The sequence below is a fragment of the Macrobrachium rosenbergii genome, chromosome 58 (genome assembly GCF_040412425.1).
Source record: "Macrobrachium rosenbergii isolate ZJJX-2024 chromosome 58, ASM4041242v1, whole genome shotgun sequence".
Lineage (NCBI taxonomy): Eukaryota > Metazoa > Arthropoda > Malacostraca > Decapoda > Palaemonidae > Macrobrachium > Macrobrachium rosenbergii.
In genome coordinates, this window is record NC_089798.1 from 4,213,692 (window position 1) to 4,238,107 (window position 24,416).

Here is a 24,416-nt window from a genome sequence, read left to right on the forward strand (position 1 = left end):
TAAGTTTTGCATTACAGTACATGGTTCAAAATTATTTTCACTTAAATCAAGAGAAATCTGGGCATTTCTAATGTCTTGGAATTCTCGAGAATAGTTCTCACTACTTGATATTCTCGAGAAATGTTCTCCTAATTTTTCTGATAACCCTCTCTCTTAAGGGTGGCAGAGGTTCAGGGTCAAACTTGCCATTTAGTTTTAAATTTTCTTCCAAATCATTTTGGATGGTGTTTTGAACTAATGCCATTAATGTAGTACATCCATGACTCTCTTTTTGCTTTTTAAAATATTTATTTTGCTTAAATCACAGCACGTTGGTAAATAACTTTGGATTGGGCAGTTCTGTTGCCTCTTATACTGCCAGCATTTTCTAGTGATCTTTCTCATACTGTTACATTTTGTTCCACAAAACTTCTGGCCTTTTCCAGGCTTCCCTTTTGTTGTTGGAATAGAGGCTCCATTATTGAGTATAGTGATATTATGATCATCCATAACATTATAGGAGGTGCAAAATAATGAGCAGGTGGACATGTACTGCTGGTTTATTGGGAAAGCAGGCCACTTATAAAGCAGCGTGCGGACGTCATACAAAGGCATACAATAGGATACAGGTGACCCGAGGTCGTGTTCTTAATGTGACACATGACAGGTAAATACAAATCACATGAAAAGTTAAATTACAAGAATTGACACAGTAATACTCTGACACATGTACAAAATAAACAGGCATAAATAAATCAGTAATAGATATGTATTTACATAGGAGGAGCTGAAGGAGGAAGATCTCCCTTGACAGGCTTATCTCTGACTGCCTGCCGCTGCCGTCCGTCTCGGGAAGGGTGAGGAGGTCCTGGATCACACCCCACGTCTCCAGGAGGTACTGGTCATGTCGAGGGTTGTTCACGAGGCCAAGGGCGCGGGCAGCCCTCTTGGAGGCCGGCAGGAAGCAGGTCTTGACGAGAGAGGTTTTCAGCTTTTTGGTAGGTGACGGGACGTGCAGCAGACACCCACGGGACGAGCTTCCTGTAGACCTCTTCCGGGAGGGCGTTGATCACGGTGTCTGCCTGCAGCACCTCGTCGGCGAGGGTGGACTTAGTTTGTTCCATCAGTACGGGCATTGTGTGCGGGGAGCAGGTACTGGCATGGAGGAGCACGAGCCTTAAATACAGAAACCTCTCGGGTTGTGCATGAGGGAGATGTCCGAGTCCAATATTTATTAATTGTATGTGGGAGGGAATGTCCGTGTCCATCCTCACTATTGTCCTCTTACTTGGAGTGGGTTACTTGCGTCAATACGCACTTGGGAGCGCGTCGTGTGGGTCCGCTAATGACGCTGGTGATCTGCCAGCAAGAATCAGCACACCCGAACGCTTTAAGGCGCCGTTTTTAGTCCGTTAGGGGCGTGGGGTAGTTCATGGAGCCAAGACTTTTCGCCGTGAGTCGCTTGGCTCCAGGAACCACTCCATGGTCACCACTATAAGAGGTGCAAAATAATGAGCAGGTGGACATGTACTGCTGGTTTATTGGGAAAGCAGGCCGCTTATAAAGCAGCGTGCGGACGTCATACAAAGGCATACAATAGGATACAGGTGACCCGAGGTCAAGTGTTCTTAATGTGACACAGGACAGGTAAATACAAATAACATGAAAAGTTAAATTACAAGAATTGACACCGTAATACTCTGACACATGTACAAAATAAACAGGCATAAATAAATCAGTAATAGATACGAATTTGCATAAATAAAAATTTGGCTGTTTAGCGTGACCCAGGCTAGTAGGAAAGGCACCGTAGAAAATGGGAGGTTCACCATAAAACACCCACTGAGTGGGGACTTTACAACATCCTCCAGCATCCTACCCTTGGCATCTGTCGTGTTCCCACCCCATATGGGGTTGTGAGCATTAAAATCACCAAGGAGGAGGAAAGGAGTAGTAAGCTGATTGATCAGTAAATGAATATCATTGTAAGTGAAATCCAAATCAGGAGGAAGATAGATGGAGCAAACTGTAATTTGCTTGTCTAAAATGAAAGTTAATGCTACAGCTTGGAGATGAGTATTATTTGATAGCAAGGAGTGTTGCAACGACTTGTGCACAAAATTGCTGCACCTCCCTTAGCTCTATCTCCGATTGGAGGTGGAGAATTATATATGCTGTAATTTAACCCAGGATTATATTGTATGCTTCCAAGTTTAGTTTCCTGGAGAGACACAATGCCTGGGCTACGGTCATGGAGCAGTACCTTCAGCTCTTCATTTCGAGCCCTAAGACCTCTATAGTTCCGTTGTAGTATTGATGTGAAATCTATTTTTTGGGTTTGGTGGAAGACCCTTTGAATGGAACCTTCTCATTTACTCTCTTTTGTTTATAACTATTATCAAGAGATAATTTGGAAAGGACTGGTCTTCACAGGTTTGGTTTATTATCTGTTGATTTACTGATGTCATTTTGTTTCCCTTTCTTGTCAATTTGTTTAAATTCAGGTTGAGGTTCTTGCATCAAGCTTAGTACTTCATACCCATTACTAAGTGATGCATGTTTAATTGGAGGAGAGGATGAGAGGGAACGTCTCCTCTTTTGGTGCTTTTGCTCCTCAGTCTTCATTAAATCAGGCAGAGACTCTGCCTGAGACAATTCCAAGGTGGTTGGGATAAGTGCCATCTTATCCTCCTTGGAGGCTTGTGCTCTAGCCTCAACAGGCCGAGCACCTGGCCCAGATGGCTGGGCCACTACCACAGGGGTTGATGCACCTGCTATATTAAAGGGTGCTGCCACTGCACCCCTAGTGGTAGATAGGGGTAGTGGCTTAAGAACTTCATCATAGCTCCTAGCCTGTTGAACTAATTGTCTTTTTGCAAAACCAATACTTATATGCTCTGCATTGGCTTTATTTAGTGCAGACAGTTCAAATTTGTAAATTTCATAATTTTTATTGGATTTATGTTCCAGTTGACAATGAACACATTTTGCTTTTCTATTGCATTCACCATGATGGACACCAGAGTAGTTTATACAAATTTTAGCATTTTTGCAATTTTTTGATGGGTGGCCAAACTTAAAGCAACAATAGCACTGCAATAGTCTTTACTGGAAAGAACGTACTTGTACCCTTTCATTTGCAAATATGACATGAGAAGGTACTTCAGAGTCTACAACGGTTAAAATGATCATGTTGGCAATAGCTGCCTTTTTCACTCTCCAAACTGAACTGGGGCTCATTTCTAGAATTTCTTCTTCTGTCATGTCGTATGGGTCTTTATCAAACGTACTCCTCTCCCATAACTAAAGCTTAAGTGGGGCTTGATCTTCGTAATCATTTCATCATTTTTATGTCCAAAAAGGTCAGCATATATGTTTGGGTTGTGGATTTGGCATGAATAAGAACAGTGTTCTTCCCAAAACGAGAAATATCACCAGTCTTTATTCCTCCCAACTTTTTCTGAGGAAACATGCAAAATTTTATAGTAATAAATTTCCACCTTGGCCGAAGCTACCACCCACATAGGAGGTTTAGGAGTCCTTACTTCTGTATTGTGGTTTCTCTCTGGTTTATCTTGAGCCCATTTAGATGGTACATAAACATCCATGTCTTTGGGAACTTTGTCTGTTAAGGCTCCTCGTACTGTAACTTGACCTATTTGTATGGCACTTATCATACTACTAGCCTTTTGAGCCTCATCATGGCTACTGAAGGTAACCCACACTTTGTTCATGAAACTTACCTGTCAGATATATATACAGCTGTATTTCTCCAAATCCGACAGAATTTCAAAACTGTGCAGCACACGTGAGTGTGGCCAGGTGGTTAGTACTCATTCCCGCCGCTGGGTGGCGGGAATCGGGAACCATTCCCATTTTCTATTCAGATTTTCTCTGTCGCCGGTACTTGTTAACATCTGTTTACAGTACCTCCGCCTCTGGATTTCGTTAACTTGCATAGTTTTCCACTTGAGTATTCTATTGACTTTTGGTTTTTGACTTTGGCTTGTGGATTGGCATACGCTTTTTGTGGACTGTTTATGATTTTGCTTTTGACTGCTTTTTGAATGATGTCTGGTACTAGTTCTGCTAGCTTTTCGAGTATGTTGTGTGAGTGAGTGCAAGGTGAGGCTACCGAAGGCTTCAGTAGACCCTCACTCGGTTTGCATGAGGTGTAGGGGCATGTATGTTTGATCAATGATCGCTGCAAAGAGTGTGAGCCTTTGTCTGATGCGAGCTGGAAATTGTATGATTCCTATGTTCGTAAGTTAGAGCGTGACAGGATCAGGAGGTCTTCCTCCAGGAGTGTGTGTAAGAGTCAGGGTTCTATTTCTTCACCTGATAACCCCAATGTAGACATTGTTGTACCTGTCCCTGTGGTTTTGCCTTCGGGCCCTGAGGTTGTGTCTGGGGGGTTTGGCCCTGACGGAGATCATGAACACCATCCGTGCTCTAGAAAACAAAGTGTCTTCGCTTCAAAGTGCTGTGCAGTGTAGTGTTCCCCTAGTGTCGTGGAGGGGCGTCAGATCGGCCCCATAATGCTTCTAGGCCTGGACCTCTGTCAGACTCCCAGGACTCAGGGAGAAGGCATGTCGAAAGCCGTAACAAGAGGGTTACGGGGGCTTCCCACCGATCTGACGTCCCTTCGGCAGTTCCTGTTGTCACTTCCCAGGCTGCCAAGGATCGTGCTTCGCTCGTATTCTAAGGACTGCTTTTCGTCCTCCGAGGCGTCCTCCCTCGTAGGGGTTGGAATTCTCGCAAGGACTCTCGCCCACTGAAGAGGAGCTTTGGAGAGATGACGCTTCACGTCAGTTTTCTCCCGTCTGTGCGGGATTTTGAAGCTTTCCCACCACAGAAGAGGACCACGTCGTCGTCAGAGGAGGACGTTTGAAAGCGCCCCCAGTCGCTCTAAGGAGAGAGCTGTTCTTGCTCCTGTGAGGAAGAAGAAGGCGTCCCCTCGCCCCTCTTCTTCCAGGCTCTCCTCTCTCCTCCTGGATATGAGACCTCTCCCTTCCAAGAGTATCTTCTGAGATATGCAGCGTCAGTTGGCCTCTCTTCTGGCCGAGAAGGAATCAGAACCACGTAGTCGCAAGGACTTGAGGCTTCCCATTAAAGAAGTCCAGGAAGTCCCCGTCTCCTGCTCCTTTTCTTCGTCTCCATCTCCTGCTTCTTCGCCCTGTCGTCCTCACAGCTCACGAGTTCCTTTTTCGTGACTCTCGTCATCATCACGACGCCTGGATCAAGCAGCTATCCAGGACTCTTCATTAGCTGCTCGTCAGGGCGCTCTCTCGCTGCTGCACAGGACGTTCGGCAGGACGCTCAGCATGGCTAAATAAATCTTCCGTTGGGCTCCCGATCGGATGCTCTTCAGGACGCTCGCCAGGACGCTCGCCAGGACGCCTCTTTAGTCGCTCGCCGGGACGCTCCAGAGCATTCTGATCCTGCAGGGAAAAGTAGATCCCTCTTCCGTATCGGACCTCAAGGCCTTCGTTCCCCGAAAGCTGTTTGTGATTCTTCGTGGTTCGCCCTTTCATGAAGGGAGAAGTTATCTGGCGATTCTGAGCCTGCGGGTTTTGATCAACCTTCTGCTTCTCGTCTTCCGACTACCAGGTGTTAACCGGCCTTCTGAAGGACTTATTCGGCGATAAGTTTAAACCTCTGCTCCTCTCTCTCCTCCTTCGCAGCTTGCCTCTTCCAAAGCGAGAGAGCTTCCCATTTTGTGAAGATGACTTCTTCACTGGCTACGAAGAGGGCCTTCAAGAAGGTTAACGCCTGGATGGAGGAACGGAAGACCCAGGGCAAGACTTCTTTGCCCTTCCTCCTTCTAAGCTTTTCAGGTAAGGCGGGCATGTGGTATGAGACAGGTGAGGATCGTCAGTTCTCGTGTTCCTTCTTCGTCTCAAGGAGATTTAACCAGCCTTGTCGATGCTTCCAGGAGGTCCCTGCTGTCTACTGCTAAGGTTTCCTGGACTATGTCAGAGACCGACCATCATCTGAAGGGACTCTTCCGTTCTATGGAAGTTTTTCAACTTCTTAGACTGGTGCTTGGGTGCTTTGGATCTCAAGCTTGAAGCCCCGACTCGATCAGCCTGGGGAGCTATCCAGTGTTTTTAACTTGCATGGATAAGGCCGTCAGGGATGGCTCTGAGAACTGGCCTCCATTTTTTGTACAGGTCTTTTGAAGAAGAGGGCCTTGTACTGCAATTTCACCTCAAGTCAGTTTCCTATCGTCACAAGGGCTGAATTATTGTTTGCCCCTTTGTCCAGCCATCTCTTCCCCAGCCTTTAATCAAGGATCTTGCTTCCAGTCTTAAGGAGAAGGCAACGCAGGGACCTATTGGCCCATTCGTCTGGACGATCCTTCAGTCCCTTCTACGTCTTCGTCAGTTCTTTCCTCCAAGAAGAAACAGCCCTTTCGTGGAGGAGCTTCTTCCTCGAAATCGACTCCACGAGGAGAGGTTATTCCAGAGGAGCAGCCCCATCGAAGCCCAGGGGCAAAAGTGATCATCAACTCCTCCAGACACCTGTGGGAGCCAGGCTACTTTCATTTGCGGGAGCCTGGAGAGCGAAAGGAGCGGACTCTTGGTCCGTCAATAGTTCTAGAGAAAGGCTACAAGATCCCTTTCTCGATTCGCCACCCCTTTGTACGTCACCCAAGGATCTGTCGCCCTCCTACCATTGGGAAAAACAACAGATCCTTTTTAGATCTTTTGGAGCAGATGCTCGTAAAAAGAGCTGTGGAGCCAGTTCAGGATCTATCCTCTCCAGGGTTCTACAACCGACTGTTCTTAGTCCCGAAACAGTCAGGGTGGGTGGAGACCTGTACTGGACGTAAGCAGGCTGAACCGCTTTTCATTGTCAAAGAGAAGTTCAAGATGGAAACGTCACAATCTGTTCTCGGAGCGCTAAGACCAGGAGATTGGATGGTCTCTCTGGACTTACAAGATGCTTACTTCCACGTTCCCATACATCCTCAGTCAAGACAGTACCTGAGGTTTGTACTGGGGGGAAGAGTCTTCCAATTCCGGGCTCTTTGCTTTGGTCTCAGCACAGCTCCCATGGTATTCACAGTGATCATGAGAAATGTGGCGAGGTGGCTTCACTTGGCGGGGATCCGGCGTTTAAAGCTTTACCTGGACGATTGGCTCATTCGAGCTTCTTCCCAAGCTCAGTGTCTGGAGGACCTAATTTCGACATTGAGTTGACGAAGTCCCTGGGACTTCTAGTCAACAAAAGAAAAAATTTCCCATCTGATCCCGACTCAGTCCATCGTCTATCTGGGGATTCAGATGGATTCAGTGGCTTTTCGAGCGTATCCATCCCTAGAACGTCAACAACATTGCTTGAAAAAGTTTCGTCTCTCCTGGGGAAGGAAACATGCTCGGTGAGGGAATGGATGAGTTTGCTGGGGACCATTTCCTCGCTGGAGAAGTTTGTTTCCCTGGGAAGACTTCATCTCAGGCCACTCCAGTTTTTCCTAGCGGAGAACTGGATGAACAAGGAGGACCTGGAAGAGACCTTGAAGATCTTTCCGTCTGTCAAGACTCACCTGAGGTGGTGGCTCGACCCCTTGTTTTGTGGCAGGAGGCGTTTCCCTCGTCTTCAGAGCCCGACCTAGTGTTGTTTTCCGACGCGTCCAGGGAAGGATGGGGAGCAACACTAGGAGGGGAAGAAGTGTCAGGCACCTGGAGAGGGGAACAGGTGTCCTGGCACATCAATCTCAAAGAATTAGGAGCTATCCATCTAGCCCTCAATTCTTCGAGGATCGTGTGTCAGGCAGAGTTGTTCAGGTGAATTCCGACAACACCACAGCCTTAGCTTACCTCAAGAAGCAGGGGTACTCATTCCGTTCCCTGTTCAACTTGGCAAAGGAGATCCTGCTTTGGACTCATGCTCGGGGGATCACGATTCTCACAAGGTTCATCGCGGGCGTAGAGAATATCCGTGCGGACCTTCTCAGTCGGCAGCATCAACTTCTGCCGACAGAATGGACCCTTCACGAGGAGGTGTGTCTGGATCTGTGGAAGTTATGGGGGACGTCCCCTTCGTAGACCTCTTTGCACGTCCAGAACAAAGAGGCTTCCTCTTTATTGCTCCCCTGTCTTAGATCCGGGAGCCTTAGCAGTAGATGCCCTCCTCTGGGACTGGAAAGGCCTAGATCTTTGTATGCTTTTCCTCCTTCAAGATCCTGGGAGAAGTGATCAGGAAATTCTCAGCGTCGGAAGGAACAAGGATGACTTTAATAGCCCCCTTTTGGCCAGCAGCGGATTGGTTCACAGAGGTCATGACCTTCCTAGTGGACTTCCCAAGGACACTCCCCTGAGAGTAGATCTTCTCAGGCAGCCCCATTTCCTAAGATTCCACAAAAACCTCCCGCTCTGAGTCTAACTGCATTCAGACTATCTCGAAGTTGGCAAGAGCGAGGGGGTTTTCGAGAGCAGTGGCAAAGGCTATCGCCAGTGCCAGACGACCCTCTTCTATTTCAGTCTATCAATCGAAGTGGGCCAATTTTAGGAGATGGTGCAAGAGCAGCGGGATTTCCTCGACCACGACCTCTGTGCCCCAAATAGCGGACTTCCTTCTTATCTCAGGAGAAAGAAAAACTGGCAGTCTCTACCATTAAAGGCTATAAAAGTATGCTGTCGGCAGTCTTCCGACACAGGGGCCTTGACTTAGCCGACAACAAGGATCTCCACGATCTCTTGAGATCCTTTGAAACTGTTAAGGTTCCTAGGCCCATGACTCCTCCTTGAACCTAGATGTGGTCCTAAAATTTCTTATGTCAAGTCCTTTTGAACCTATGTCTTCTGCTTCTCTCAAGAACGTGACTAGAAAGGCAATTTTCCTAACCTCTCTGGCGACAGCGAAGAGGGTTAGTGAAGTTCAGGCTATTAGCAAACACATTGGCTTTAGGGGTCCTAATGCCGTTTGCTCCTAAGTCCATTTTTTCTTGCCAAAAATGAAAATCCTTCAAACCCGTGGCCCAAGACGTTTGAAATCAAGGGTTTGACTAGATTCTTGGACAAGAATCAGAGAGAGTCTTGTGCCCTGTCAGGGCTCTCAAATTCTACTTAGCCAGGACGAAGAAAGCCGAGGCCCATCGGACAATCTGTGGTGTTCGGTTAGAAGACCTGACTTACCTATGTCCAAGAATGCTCTGTCATTCTTTTTAAGAAGTACCATCAAAGAGGCTCATTCTTCCTGCCAAGAAGAGGACATGAGGCTTCTTAAAGTGAAAGCTCACGAAGTGAGAGCCATCGCGACTTCGGTGGCTTTCCAGAAGAATATGTCTCTTAACGATCTTCTGGGTACCACCTTCTGGCGGAGTAATTCAGTTTTCGCCGCATTACTTACGAGATGTGAAGTCAACTTTTGAGGACTGTTCTTCGCTGGGACCATACGTTTCCGCAGACACAATGTTGGGAGAAGAGGGCAATACTCATCCTATCCTTTAGGGGTTAGGTGGTATTTTTAATCTTGGTTTTTGTATTTTGGTTGTTGGGTGGCCACCGATGTGGACGTCCCAATCTTTAGCCTATATTAGGTTCAATGGCTTAGTTAGGCTCGGTCAGGTGGTTGGTTGTTGCTCTTTTCCTCTCAGTATGGTCATATGATCTAGTCCCATTGTGGTCTCGCCCCTGTGGACAGGTCATCATCTAGATCTCACCAGCTTTATAGGTCCCTACCTTGCTGGAGAATCTAGTAAAGCAGAAGCAGGCTTGGGTGACAGTAACCTCGAAGTCAGCTATGCTAACAGGTATGGAACCAAGGCGTCAATCGCCTACATCTATTTGTTTCCTAAATCCTATTCTGTCTCTACCCACCTCCAATGGTGGGATTCAGCTGTATATATATCTGACAGGTAAGTTTCATGAACAAAATGATATTTTAATGATAAAATAAAGTTTGTTCATACTTTACCTGGCAGATATATAAATTATAGTGCCCACCCACCTCCCCTCAGGAGACAGTGGCACTAGAAAATCTGAATAGAAAATGGGAATGGTTCCCGATTCCGCCACCCAGCGGCGGGAATGAGTACTAACCACCTGGCCACACTGCGTGTGCCGCAAGTTTTGAAATTCTGTCGGATTTCGGAGAAATACAGCTGTATATATATCTGCCAGGTAAGTATGAACAAACTTTATTTTATCATTAAAATATCATTTCCCATCTAGATTCAATATCAATAAAGTTCATCCTGATTTCTACAACAGTTCCAAATGATTTCAGAGCTGTCGAGATCATTTCATAATCACAACAGACTGGTAAGTCTTTGATATGGAGCATTCTCAAATTTTTCACACAACCTGGCTGTGTTGATTTAATTTTGGAGAAGATTTCTCAGAGCAGTCCGTGTCCTTGCTTGAAGTAGTCATCAATGAAGCATGGCTAGAGGGTCCAGTGAAAGGTAAGTCAGGAGGGGGATCAGGATATTTATTATTACTGCTTTTTGTCAATTTATTTTTGGAGAAGTCATCAATATTTGGAGAAATTTCAGTCTCCAAGGTGGGTACAGAGGTGGTCATCTGTGCCAGAAAAGCACCATCAGAGGGTCCAGGGGTACTCGAATTCTTATAAATGCTAGACGTAAAGATTTGAGAGGGGTAAAAAAATAATAATAAACCTGAAAACCTTAGAAAAGATATCATCAGCCTTTCATGGGGATTATTCTTCCACCAATGGCACAAGTGAGAACCGACTCCCAAATATGTGTGTTCCTACCCTACCCCATAGGGAATGGCACAACACGATTATAGTGACCCAAGTGTAAGCCAAACCTGCTTGCTAGGGCCGAAGGTATTATGAGAATACTATCATCCCCACTCTAATCGTACTATGGGCAAACAGGATAGAATGCCGAGAGTCCTATCCCCAAGACTGGAACCCCCTGGAATCCGTGGTCCAGCCCTAAAGAATAGTTCCACCTGATATCTCTCAGGTCCAAACATTATCAGGTAGCTGATGGTCCTACCACAGTTCCCACTACTGTATTTAGCTTCAGATATAAACCCAATCCCAGTTATATCTTTTCCTGTTTATCAGGTCCAATAAATTTTAGCAAAAGCAGAAAATTCCACAAAAATTAATTTAAAGAAATATATAATGGTCTATGGGACTCGGACTCAAACCTGGGAACAGATTCCTAGGGTTCAAGAGCCCCCTCACCACGTCAGGGTGGTCCCAAATCGAGGGGGATGGGGCCTTTGACTTCCTCTTATGCTGCCCCTTCTCGGCAAACCTCTTCCATTGCTCAGGAGACCAAGAATTACATTCTGAACAAGTATTGACTTCACTACATATATTAGCTCTGCACCTACTGCAAGTTGAATGAGGATCAGTACTCAAGGAGGCTGGGAAATGCAAACACATATAACCTCCTGCGCCTGGTTATTTCCTCCGAGTCTTGTGGGAGCCAGAACTAGAGCTTGCAGATGGATTGTGGGATTCCATGATACCCACAACACTCTCTCACAAACACACAAACCTGTACACTAAAACACAGAAGAGAAAACACGGGCATAGAAAAAAGACCAACTTTAGGGAGGAGAGAAAGAACAAGGCGTCCTCACTCAAAGGCTGTAGAAAAATAACTGAGACATCACGATATCAAGCTTGGGTCAGTGGTGTCACCTACCTTGTTCGTGACAGATGCCAGAGGCCACCAATTCCTTGCATATACAATTATATTTTATGTTTACCGGTTTCCAGTTCGCGCCAGATGATTTATCCTATGTTAAGACCCAGATTTGTTCCATGTATGAACAATGACAAACTTTAAATCAATTTGTATTTTTCATAACTAACAAACCTAAGGTCTTTATGTGAAGGGATTTCTCAATCCCTAGCTGGAGTCCAGTTATTAATAGAACAGGGTTTTGGTGGTAACTGGAGATAGCCAATGGGGAAAGAGGTGGGCGGAGCCTGACCTGGTTTCCCCATAGTTAATGTTGTGATGCTTCAGTTTTCTTCCAGCCCCGGTAAGTGTATGAGGGGTGCCTCGAGGTGGGCCATGTACATGAAGACCTCAGGTTTGTCAGTTATGAAAAATACAAATTGATTTAAAATTTGTCATTTATTCAGTATACAGAACAAACCCCTGGTCTTAACATAAGGGGAGACTTGCTTTTGGTGGGAGGATAAAGTAGGTTTTAGAACTGACTGGTGGTTCAGCAAAAAACTCACATTAGCTACCAACCTTGTTTTGTTGCCAGTTTCTCCCTCCCCTTGTAGGATAGAGGAAAGGACTTGCTTCTACTAAGGAATTTGTATTGTGTAGGAACAATCAAATATGACAAACAGAATGGGTGCTCACTCACCTGTATCTAACCAGTTCCAGTGATGGTTTAATTCTCTCCGCTGCCCACCAGTAGAGGAGGAAAAGAAAAGAGAAAGGAAGGCCAGTCATCCCATTCACCCTCCCTTTCATAACCAACATCTTAGGTAAGACACAAAATGTCCTGCTAGGGGCACTGGTTGAGCTACACAACTTGAGCAGCCACCACCGGTCTCAAGGAAAAGGTGTCCAAGGACCTATGAGCAACATCCCACAGAGAGCCAAGTACCAGCCTTCAGTATCCTATGAACCTTACATGCATGTTTTGGCATCTGCATGTGAAGAGGTACTGTATGCGTGTTTAATCACTTCACATAGCCAAAAGGAGATGGTATGCTTGGACACTACTTTCTTGTTCCATCTTGTGCTAACAAAAAGTCTTCAACATTCAGGTCTGAGATGTCAAGTCCTTTTTAGATAGCTATGCAGTACCCTGACTGGAGATAAAAGTAATTCGTCTGGGTTGTTACCAACAAAATCTCCAAGGGAGGGGATCAAGAATGACTAGAGCCTGTCATTGTGAATCAATGGATTTTGAGTCTTTATCTACGAATTCCAGGACAGATTCAAAGGTTACAAAAAAAAAAAAAAATCCATGAGGTTCACTTACTCTCTCTGATAAAGCCAAGGTCAGTAAGAAGACTGTTTTGAGAGTTAAATTTCTGTCTGATGAACCCTGTAAGGGTTCATATGGAGCACGAGTGAGGCTGCTAAGTACCAGGGTCAAATCCCAATTAGGAGGCTTATGATCTCTCGGGGACTATTCAAAACTTTAAGAAGAATACAGATTTCCCAGGAGGCAGAAAGGTCTACATACACCTTTCCAACACAGATCTAATCCTAGAGCAGCTCCATAGCCCTTGATTGCTGACACAGAGAGTAGCTTCTCCCTACGGAGGAAGTCCGCTACTTGTTGAAAAGAAGTTCTGACTGGAGAGAAACCCTGTTGACGACACCAACCACAGTAGACAGGACATTTTCCCTGGTGCTCGGCTGTAGATGACCTTCTGAGATAGCCAGACATCTGTGTCTGCTCTGCAAGAAAAGCCTTTCACTTACTGGAGATACTATTTAGTCTCCAGCCATGAAGAGATGGGGATGCTACTGATTGGTGGAACCTCTCGATGTGAGGTTGGCAAAAATGGATGTGCCAGGGGAGAATCTCCCTAAGTGCCTTGGTCAGCAGAGCTAGAAGATTGGGGTACCACTCTGCATGTGGCCTCAAGGGTGCCACTAGGGTCATCCCGAGGTTCTGAGAAGTCATTACCCTGTTGATTACTTGACGGATCAGGCCAAAGGGGGAAAGGGGTAAACATCCAGGTTGTCCAAAGGGTGTTGCAGGGTGTTTTCTGCTGCGGCCCAGGGATCTGGAACAATCAAACAAAAATGACATTTTTATGATCTGATGTTTCAACAATCAAACAAAATAAACTTTGTTTGGAACGCCCGAGAATGAAACTGACCTGGGTTTATGGGTTTTTGTATCTGGTTGCATTTTAAAGAGATAAAAGCTTTTACAGTGTTTTGGTAAGTATAATGAAACATCTACTGCTGGCCTTCCTCACAGATAGAATAGCCTTTATTTCCAGATGAAGAGACCACTCTGTTCCCCGTTCTTGACCCCGACGACTCCGCTTGTCTGCCACGTTCCTCATGCCTGGAATGTATCTGGCCGAGAGATCCACTGCGTGAGTCACCGCCCACTGGTGTAATTTTACTGAAAATTCGTGAAGTTGATGGGAAATCCAGCAAAGGTGTCCCCAAAACTTGCTGAAGGGCCTGTCAGGCACTTAAATGAAGGGGCTACTCCAAAACTTCCAAGGAAGGCTCTGATGGGCCCAAGTCCGGAAGCTGCAAGTTTCTCCTTAACTCCTCCCTCAAAGAAACTATGACCAACCACCTGTCTGGATAATGAGAAATAGGGCCAGGCAATATCCCCAGGCAGACACAGCTACCACAGTTCTGGTGAAGACCCGAAAGCTTTACACAGTATGAAACAAAAGGCAAGTAACTGGAGCACATGATCCCAGCCAAGGAAGCATGGAAACTTCCTAGAGAGTGGTGATTAGGAATGTGGAAGCATGCATCCCCAAGGTCTATTGAAACAAGGAAATCCTCTGTGTGAATGGATCTCAGTACAGGCTCCACCATCTCCAACCAAAAGGGAGTCAAGAGATGTTAACCCTTTAACGCCGAAGCCCTATTTTCAAAAACGTTTCCTGTATGCCGGCGGCCTCCGAGAGGTAGCACGCTGCAAGCGGAAAAAAGTTTTTTCAAAAATCACAGCGCTTAGTTTTCAAAATTAAGAGTTCATTTTTGGCTCCTTTTTTCTCATTGCCTGAAGTTTAGTATGCAACCATCAGAAATAAAAAAATATATCATTATCATATATAAATATTGGAATATATGACAGCAAAAAAAAAAACTCGTATATAATTGTATACAAATCGCGCTGTAAGGAAAACGGTTGAAGCTAACGAGTTAATTTTTTTTAGTTGTATTGTACACTAAATTGCGATAATTTTGGTATATAACAGATTGTAAAACGATTGAAGCAACACAGAGAAAATATCACAAAATGATGCATGAATTCGTAACGCGCGGACGTAAAAAAGTTTTTTAAAAAATTCACCAAAAATCAAAATATTGTGCTAGAGACTTTCCAATTGTGCCAAAATGAAGGAAATTGATTGAATATTACTAGGCTGTAAGTTTTTTAGCTTACAATTGCATTTTTGAACCATTTCGATCGAGTTAAAGTTGACCAAAGGTTGATTTTTTCTATTTATCGTTATTTCGATGTAAATATAAAAAAACTGTGAAGAGCTAAAGGAATGATATATTTTTTGTTGTATTCTACATGAAATTGCACACATTTTGATGTATAACACTTTATGTAATGAATAATATGAAATGGCAGAAAAATTACGGCACGCTGACGCAAGAAATGACAGGATTTTCAGCGGAGTCCTTGCAAGGAGTGAAGGAAAATTTTTTTTTTAAAAATTCACCAAAAATCTAAATAATGTGCTAGAGACTTTCCGTTTGTTGCAAAATGAAGGTAAATGATTGATTGTTACTCGAATGTAATAATTATGGCTTACGGATGCGTTTTTCTATCATTTCGGTCGAATCAAAGTTGACCGAATGTTAAAATTTTGTCAGTTATCGTGATTTCGATGTAAAATATTAAAAACTGTGAAGAGCTAAAGGAATGATATATTTTTTGTTGTATTCTAAATGAAATTTCGCACATTTTGATGTATAACACTTTATGTAATGAATAATATGAAACAACGAAAAATTACGGCAAGCTGACGCAAGAAATGACAGGATTTTCAGGGAGTTCGCATGCGGAGCGGGGAAAATTTTTTTTCAAAAATTCACCAAAATTCTAAATGTGCTAGAGACTTTCCAGTTTGTTGCAAAATGAAGGTAAATGATTGATTGTTACTCGAATGTAATAATTATGGCTTACGGATGCGTTTTTCGATCATTTCGGTCGAGTCAAAATTTGACCGAATGTTAAAATTTTGTCAGTTATCGTGATTTCGATGTAAATATTAAAACACTGTGAAGAGCTAAAGGAATGATATATTTTTGTTGTATTCTACATGAAATTGCGCACATTTTGATGTATAACACTTTATGTAACGAATAATATGAAATGGCGAAAAAATTACGGCAAGCTGACGCAAGAAATGACAGGATTTTCAGCGGAGTTCGCGCGCGCGGAGCGGAGGAAAATTTTTTTTTAAAAATTCACCAAAATTCTAAATATTGTGCTAGAGACTTTCCGTTTGTTGCAAAATGAAGGTAAATGATTGATTGTTACTCGAATGTAATAATTATGGCTTACGGATGCGTTTTTCGATCATTTCGGTCAAGTCAAAGTTGACCGAATGTTAAAATTCACTTTGGTTGCTGGGTTCTTCTCCAGCATCCCATTCTAAAACTCGCCTCACACGCTCACTTCCGACAGGCAGTATGCGCCTTTCACGGTCCTGACTCCTTTGTGACATATCTACAAACGTCCTGTTGCAGCATGAATACGCAAACACTCGCCAAAGTTCTGCAAAACACGCCTGCGTCAAAAATATTGCTCCCGCAAGGTCCGACGCTGATGCTATCTGGCGTGAGTAGGAGGGAATTCGGCGCATGCGCCGTCTGGGTGATGCTCAAAAACAACACAACACCTGGATCCGTGAACTCCCAGCATCCGCCAAGGCGCGTGATTTGAAATCTTCCGCAAACTAGGCCTATAATTATTTTTCCGCGAATATTTAAAAAAAGCATTTTCAGTCGACGTTTGCAACGTCCACTCGGCATTCAACAGACAATTTTTGACGACGTTTAAAACGTCCAACAGGCGTTTAAGGGTTAATATATGTGAAATCCAAAATTGGTCTCCAACCTTCAAAAAACTTTGGAATGAGGAAGAGTAGACAAAAATCCCCACTTCATCAAATCTCCTTGATGGCACCCTTTTGCAACATGGGGCCCAGATCATTACTGGATTGAGGTTAAAAGGTTTTGAAGACAATTGGTTAAGACACTGGGGGGAGACATATATCCGGAAAAGGCATTAGCTGTTGCAGCAAACCTCCAGGACCCAAGGTTCTGCACTGATGAACTCCCATACCCCAAAAAACTTCTGAAAGCAGGCCCAGACCAACAAACTATGGATATTTGATGGTTAATGGATTAGTCTGAACAACCTGTCCCTAATTGTTTCAAGAGATTTCCCCCTTGTCACAAAATAAGAATTTCTATGTTGGCCTTTGCTGCTTTATCAGTCAGTATCTTCATTAATTTTAATACCTTCCTGAGCAGGAATCAAGCAGAGTTCATCACAACCACAACCTTCATGTGGCTAATGGGTACAGTACTCAACAAGAAGTGTTGAGTACATTAGTGAAAGTAACAAGTTTGAAAAGCATATGGACACATTATACTACAGACTGAAAGTTAACATAAATATAACTCCAGTGGCAGAATATTGACATTATATGGCTCTCTTCCACATAAAAACCAGTAGTTTGTAATAGTTACAGAGGTAAATGAAAAAAACCACCTATGGTATAAAATATATTATCTAAAGTAATACAGAATGCAAACATACATACACCATTTATACATAATATATGGTCAAATCGATAAGCAGCTATGCATTGGTAAAAAGTGGACTTTGTGATAAACTTCACTGTCTGGCAAGGTTCCCACACTGATTTCTATGACAGGGAATAGTCTCACATTTTCACAAATTTCTTGACTGCACACAGCCACTTTATGGACCAGTATAATGACTGATCACACTATTAAAAAATAATTAACTAATGAGCTTGTAAAGAAAAGTTTAAAAACACCATTTTAAATCCTCCTTTTCACTGTTTATGTCTTCTGCCTTCCTGCATGACGCTGTAGGAATAAAGACTACAAAAGACAAGAGAAGAGAAGAGTACAATGTACAAAGTTGAAGGAAAGGAAAATAAATAAATTCTAAAAAGATACAAAAAGTGAACTGAATGGAATTTAAGACCTCATCAATAAAAACAACAAATACACACAGAATACAATCTATCAAAACTAAAAGCAGATCTTGAAAAATTTTACAATAGAGAGGCAGAATGAAGGACGGATGTGGCTACAAAACTCTATACATAAAACAAACATGGAAGTTTTCCATACAATATTTAAATCGTAACTGCTGCTCACAGATGGAAAAGATCAACCCCACCCTAGACTAGCAATTTAGATGAATTTGAATATATTAGTCAAAAGGAGGCCATACTGCTTAAGTTAAATTCTGCCCATTTCAAAATACTGGAGAGTTGCTTATATTTTGAGATTCTGAAAGAATGGTACAGTATTCCCAATATCAATTTTATATTTCTTAAAATCTTGACTTGGCCAACAACAATAAAATATAAATTTTCATAATCAAATTGATTATCTGGACACTTACCTACTGTTAATATAGCTTACAGTATACCTCCTCACCCACTGCTACAGAAAAATAAGCTACTCTTCTCAGTAAGTAAGGTTTATGCAAAATAATACTGTTCTCAAGATATAGTCCTCTATATTAATTGTACAGAAGATTATGTCAACAGAAATTTTTGTGAAAAGAAAAAATTGCCAGTACTAATATCTAATAAAGCTTTTGCTTATACTTAATCAGGTAAGAGAGAATACAACTACCATTTACTGAGATGGAAATAAAGGCAAGTCAAAATTAAATTAATAAAAAAAAACACTTGAGCAATCAACAGAAAAATGAGCAGTAATTTGAAAAATAAAACATAATGCTTGCAGTTCTACCAAATTTCATGTCTGAATGAAATTCACTGGTCACAATACTAAGATATAACCTGTAAAAAAGTATACAGCTTGACTTAATACATGCCACACAATGCTGGACTTTACTTAATAAAAAACTTGCATTTCTTTAACAAATGACGTTGGCACAAGTTACACAACAATTATTTAACAACACCTAAAACCAAATTCATTCTTTTTTTGGGAAAGTATCTGTAACTAAAGGCCAAGAATAAAAATACTTTCCTGAAAGTCATGCCTATATGTAAAAGGAGGCCATTATTTCAGCCGATTACATAACAAGATAGAAATTTACCTACAAGTGTCCTAGTGTACTTTTAAAAAAGTTCACCTTCTGCTTAGAAGTTTTAAAATAAATCTTGCAACAATGGCTACTTATGAAGGTTCCTGCATAACTTTGTGATCCCTGCTACTGAAAATTTTTGGAGCAACAAATGTTCCCCTAATTATTAATGTATGATAGTTATCTGCCCTACAAGGTAAAGAAATAACCTTTGAATCCATTTACTGTTAAATTCATACTACATTATTAAAAAATTATTTTACACAATAAGTTTTAAGTACATAACATTTTGTAATTTTCTAGTACTTCCGATAATTTAAAAAAAAAAAATGCTAAACTTCTTTGAATAAAACTGCCTTTTTAAGTACAGTACAGTATTGGAATCGTATAAATTTATGTAATAAATCCTCATCCTCTTTGGCTTAACTTTGTGACTGTCAAAACTATTCTTGTATGTCATATGATCACAGAACAGAAAATGTATAACAGAATTACTACTGTTGCAGCCACTAATATTGGCAAATACTGACTGAGAAAAATGACCAGTCTTCTTTCCTTTACTATGATAATCTTGGTTCATATTTTTTAAATAAAAATGTTTTAAATTCTCATTCATAAGGTCATAATTTTTTTGCTTAACTATACAGCAGGGAAGCAACTTTAGAAACAGTGTGTTTATTTTATGAAACTAATAATTTGCCCATACAGCAGTCCAATTTATTCCATTCTTCAATATCCAAATCATACAATTTTATTATCTGGCTACAACTTTACAACTAGCTTTAGTAGTCTACTTAATTTGGATGCTTATTTCAGTAATACACTTAGCACGAAATCATAATAAAATTTCATATTGAAGTATTAACCTATGAGAAGAATGTCAAAAACCCTTTTCAAATAAAATTATGATCCTCCCAAACAAACAAGTAACACATAATTTCTAAGCAGTAATTCATCAAAAATGTAATTCAAACAAAATTGCTTTGGTATCACTTATAATAACCTAAATCATTACATAAACAGCCTGGATAACTTGCTTACCCATAACTTACAAGTGTTCCTCACATATATAAAGATAACTATCATTAGCTTGTTAAGAGGAATGACAATGCAACAAAAATATTGTAATAATACTCAATAAAAATAAGCTAAAAAATGATTTACAAAGAATTTTGTAAATTATTAAAATCTTTATGCAAACATGCCTTATGTTTCTCAAACTACAGGAGTGTAGATACCTAGTACTCATGCAGGCTATTCTACTACAAAGACAATCCTAATAAATCCTAATAAAGTAGACTAAATTTCATTATACTGCTGAACTATGACTGCCATTCAGTAAAATAGCTAACCATTTTCTCATTGCACATTGTTTAGAAATTTTATTTTAATAACATTAAAACCATACAAAAGTGTATCAGTAGAACAAGCATTTTTCAAGTACATACACCTTTCTTCCAGCATATTAAAACACATGAACCCATTTACTTCATCCATGTCTAAATTCAGCACATTACCACAAAATTATGACAAGCTGCCTTGTTTGCTACATGCTTACAGCACATTTTAAACCATAAAAATTTATTCCCTTAAATTATTCATTACCACAACAAAATTATGATAACTGCAATTAAGCTGACTTATGTTGTTTATCTTCACTCACCAGAATGAAAATGTTTTGTATCATGAGATTCACAACCTCCATTTTAACATTTCAAATACAGTGTAATACTGTACTGTTGGGATTTAGAGGATTTGCTCCTCAAGGTAATGAAAACTAGAGTAGTGTGTTACTACTTACTACAAACAAGACTGGTATCTGTGTAAATACATATGTGAATATCTAACACCATAAAAATATGGGTGTATTATTTCAAATTCTTTTATGAAACCATATGAGTTCTAACAATAGTAAACAAAGATGCTTAAATTATGTCACAGTACAACTAAATATTACATACATCACTGCAGCATAAGATCACTGAAAAAATGGGTTAGGATTTATATAATCAAACAGGCAATACTACTAAAAATTGGCTGGCAGGATACTGTACAATAAATTGGCAAAAATATTACATAGATATTACACTATACATTGTACCTCTTTCTTTATACATAAAATGTCCTTTATAAAATATACATCATGAAGAGAGGTTCACTTCTGCAAGATTCTGCTTCTCCTGCTTTCCCTGAAATTCTAGATGAGATATGTGACTATGGTTCCAGGCAATGTAAAATGATGTTGGGATGAAATCCTTTCTTCTGTTTAGCCAGCAAACTATTAAATGTACATTTCCATATTCTTTTTAACTTGATGCCCTGTCATAGAATGCTGTACAGCCCAATCTGCATCTGGTGCACTGTCTGCGCCATCAGCCTCATGAGTGCGGTAATCACCTTTGTGACGGGCCATGTATCTCCCAATCAAGAACCCCATGCACAGCAATGCAATGAAAAGGATTGCCAAAACTCCTGAAACAAAAATTCCAAATAAGTTTTTATAACCATATCTCAGATTCTGCTATGATAAAAGTATATATCAAGCAAAAACTAAAATCAACTCAAGTTTTTATCAACCAACTAAAGTTTTTATCAACCACATTTTCCCTTGTGGTTGTTAAGTGTTGGCAAATACAGTCATCTTTAGCAATGACAGTAATATCTTAGATGGGATCCTACTGACAAGACTTCATCAAAATCTTATAATCCACACTTGTGGCCTTTATTTCTGATTTAAGACCTGATAATGATCATGATTACCGTTGAAGCAATGGAAGGAAAAAACAGGGAAATGGACCACTAAGCAGAAGAAATGAAGATATTTGTTACGTAGAGGAAGTAAAGCATAAGGAACAAGCACAAAAGCAATTCATATTAACATGTAGAAATACAAATTCTGGTGGCGTGGCAACAAGGAAATATGAATGGACTAAGTATAGTGGTCAAGGATGATGCAACAGATATGGAACAAATCAAAAGAAGAAAAAATAAAAAATTCAGGGAAAGCTTATATAAGATACAATGACAGAAGAGCCAAGTCAGAGGGTATACTGGTAGCAGTAGACCCGAGTGGCCACACAGGAATTGAAGAATGATTTTGAGAAAGTGATGGGTATAGAGCTTTGAACAGAAAAACCACAGGAGGTAGAAGTCCAGGAATTCTATAAGAGCTTATGATTAAGGCTGCTACACCAGTATTTAGGAAGCCCAGAGAGAAGTTCATCAAATACAAGAGTGGAAAAGGTCTAAACTGTTAGGCCATATAATGTAGATTACTGTGAGCTGATTTGATGATGAAGAACGGAAAAATGAGGAAGGAGAAAGTTAAAAAAATATACCCTGTATACACACCAAGATAAAAAAATATACCCTGTATACACACCAAAAATTGAACAAAAAAAGGGGGTACAAAAGTATTTAGAAATGTCATCAAAAAGATTTCACTACAAATTACTAATAAATGCACACAAAAGCTACAAAGGTGTGCAGCATTACTCTAGGGAGAGGATACATAGAGACCTAGCCTCGGAACGAGGATGCATAAAAGGCAGTTCAAAATAAAAGAGCCTTTAAGCTCTGGCAGAAGACAAGCAGGGGAGAGAATAGAGATATATACAATTAGAAAAGGCAAGCAAACTGATGGGTGACAGGGCAAAGATGACAATTAGGAAGAGAGGAATGAATCTTAACTCACCAAAGGAAAAAATTAAAATGTTGAAGATAGTAAACTGGCACAGAAAGATGGAAAAATGTGAAAACGGCAAAGCACATAACAGATGAAAACAAATTGTTGAGAAGGAAATTACAGAGTAATAGCATAATTTTGAACACATTCTGACACTGGCATGAGAAGAGAGACAAATAGAGAACATGAAGTTTTGAGAGGTTTTTAACTTCTAATCTGAAACTCCAATTAAGGAAGAGATAAGACTAAAAGCATGGAGAAAAAATTATTTAATTACATAGGGGTTGCAGTACACTGGGGTTATTGGAGAACACAGCAGTACACTGGAAATTATTGGAGAACACAACATGCTTGAAATGCTGTGAAAATATTGGAAAAGGTGCCACAGGAAAGGCTGAGAAAACTATTAAAATGAAAAAAAAAAAAGTCAATTAGGGTTCATCACACATCTGAAAGCTCATTCTCTATAATGAGGCAGCTACAAAAATACTGGGAGCAAGGTGTGGGACTGAACCATGTGCTGCATATCACATGAGATAATTGCTGTCACAAGAGGTACTGATCACTGCATATATACATAAAGAAAAGTTTGACATAAAAGGTTAATAAAAACTCTGATGAGATTAGAAAAGTTGCTTGAGGGAGACAAAGGGATATCATGGTTTGCAGACTTAAATATAACCATGATGAATTAAAAACATACAGTTCTTGGGTTGCATTTTGACTCTGGTTATTTAAAATATTTTTAGTCTTTAACATCTCTCTTGTTAAGTGAATGAGCAGAAGCGGAGCCTTTCTGTAAATTATTCTTTGCTGTGTATATTTCCAGTCCTTACCAAATCTAGGTTTGTCCGTTTTAATGGTTTGTAAAAACTTTGGTGCATCGTGTTTTATACCATGTGCATTTTCATTCTCTGTGGCAAATCTAGGAGTTAGTATTTTAAATTCATAAAACATTGCTGCATTTTTTGCCTTACTGTGTATAATTCCATTTTCCATGTCAAATATAAATGTTAGCTTTCTATTAATTCATAAAACTTTGGCACATTTCCTTTACTGTGTATATTTCTGTTCTCTGTGCCAAATCTAGGTGTTTAGTTCTTCATTATATGAAAAAACTTTAGTAAATATTTTTAGTGAAAATTTCTCTAATTTGTATGTTTCATTCTCTGTGCCACATCTAGGTGTGTTAGCTTTTTATTATTTCATAAAAACTTTAGTTCATTATTTTCTTTACTATGTATATTTCCAGTCTCTGCACCAAATCTAGGTGTGTTAGTTTTTACAATCTAAGTTTCTAAACCCTTTGATACTGGCACAATGATACTGTTGATGAAGCTGTCACTTCTGGTTTGATGGACAAACAAAAATTTTATCAGTGTATGCAAAATTATTTTTCTTTGGATATATCAGTTACACTTCAAGGGGAAGAGCCCTTATCCCTGACCTACTCTTGCAGTTAACAGTAATATCTACAAAAAGTGGTTGCAGAAATTTCTAAAAGGTGGAAAAGCAGAATGGAGAACAGATGACTGAAAATTAACAAAATCAAAACAAAGCTTATGGTGAATGCAAAGGAAGCAAATGAAAATGTGTAGTCTGGTAAATTTCCATTTGGATTCCATAGGAAAGGTGTGGAAGGTGAACTCTGTACTATGTACAAAATGTGACAAGGGTGTCACAAGAGACACTCAGCATTACAAAATAGCCATTGAGTATGAAAACCCAAAATGCAGAAGAGAAACAGGAAGAGAGAGAAGTGGAGAACCATGCTGTGACCAGGACAGGTCTTA

General features: G+C 40.9%; 1 protein-coding gene across 4 annotated transcripts in view; it reads right to left on the reverse strand.

Annotated features, from left to right (window-relative positions):
- Nucleotides 1–17,391: 17,391 nt before the first annotated feature.
- Nucleotides 17,392–24,416, reverse strand: part of Nrx-IV (neurexin-4) — a 218,170-nt gene continuing 211,145 nt past the window's right edge. For all 4 annotated transcript variants that reach the window (XM_067101754.1, XM_067101753.1, XM_067101756.1 and 1 more), the window contains one exon: nucleotides 17,392–21,410. In XM_067101754.1, the coding sequence (XP_066957855.1) occupies nucleotides 21,220–21,410 (191 nt within the window). In that variant the 3' untranslated portion in view covers nucleotides 17,392–21,219. The remainder of the gene's footprint in view (nucleotides 21,411–24,416) is intronic.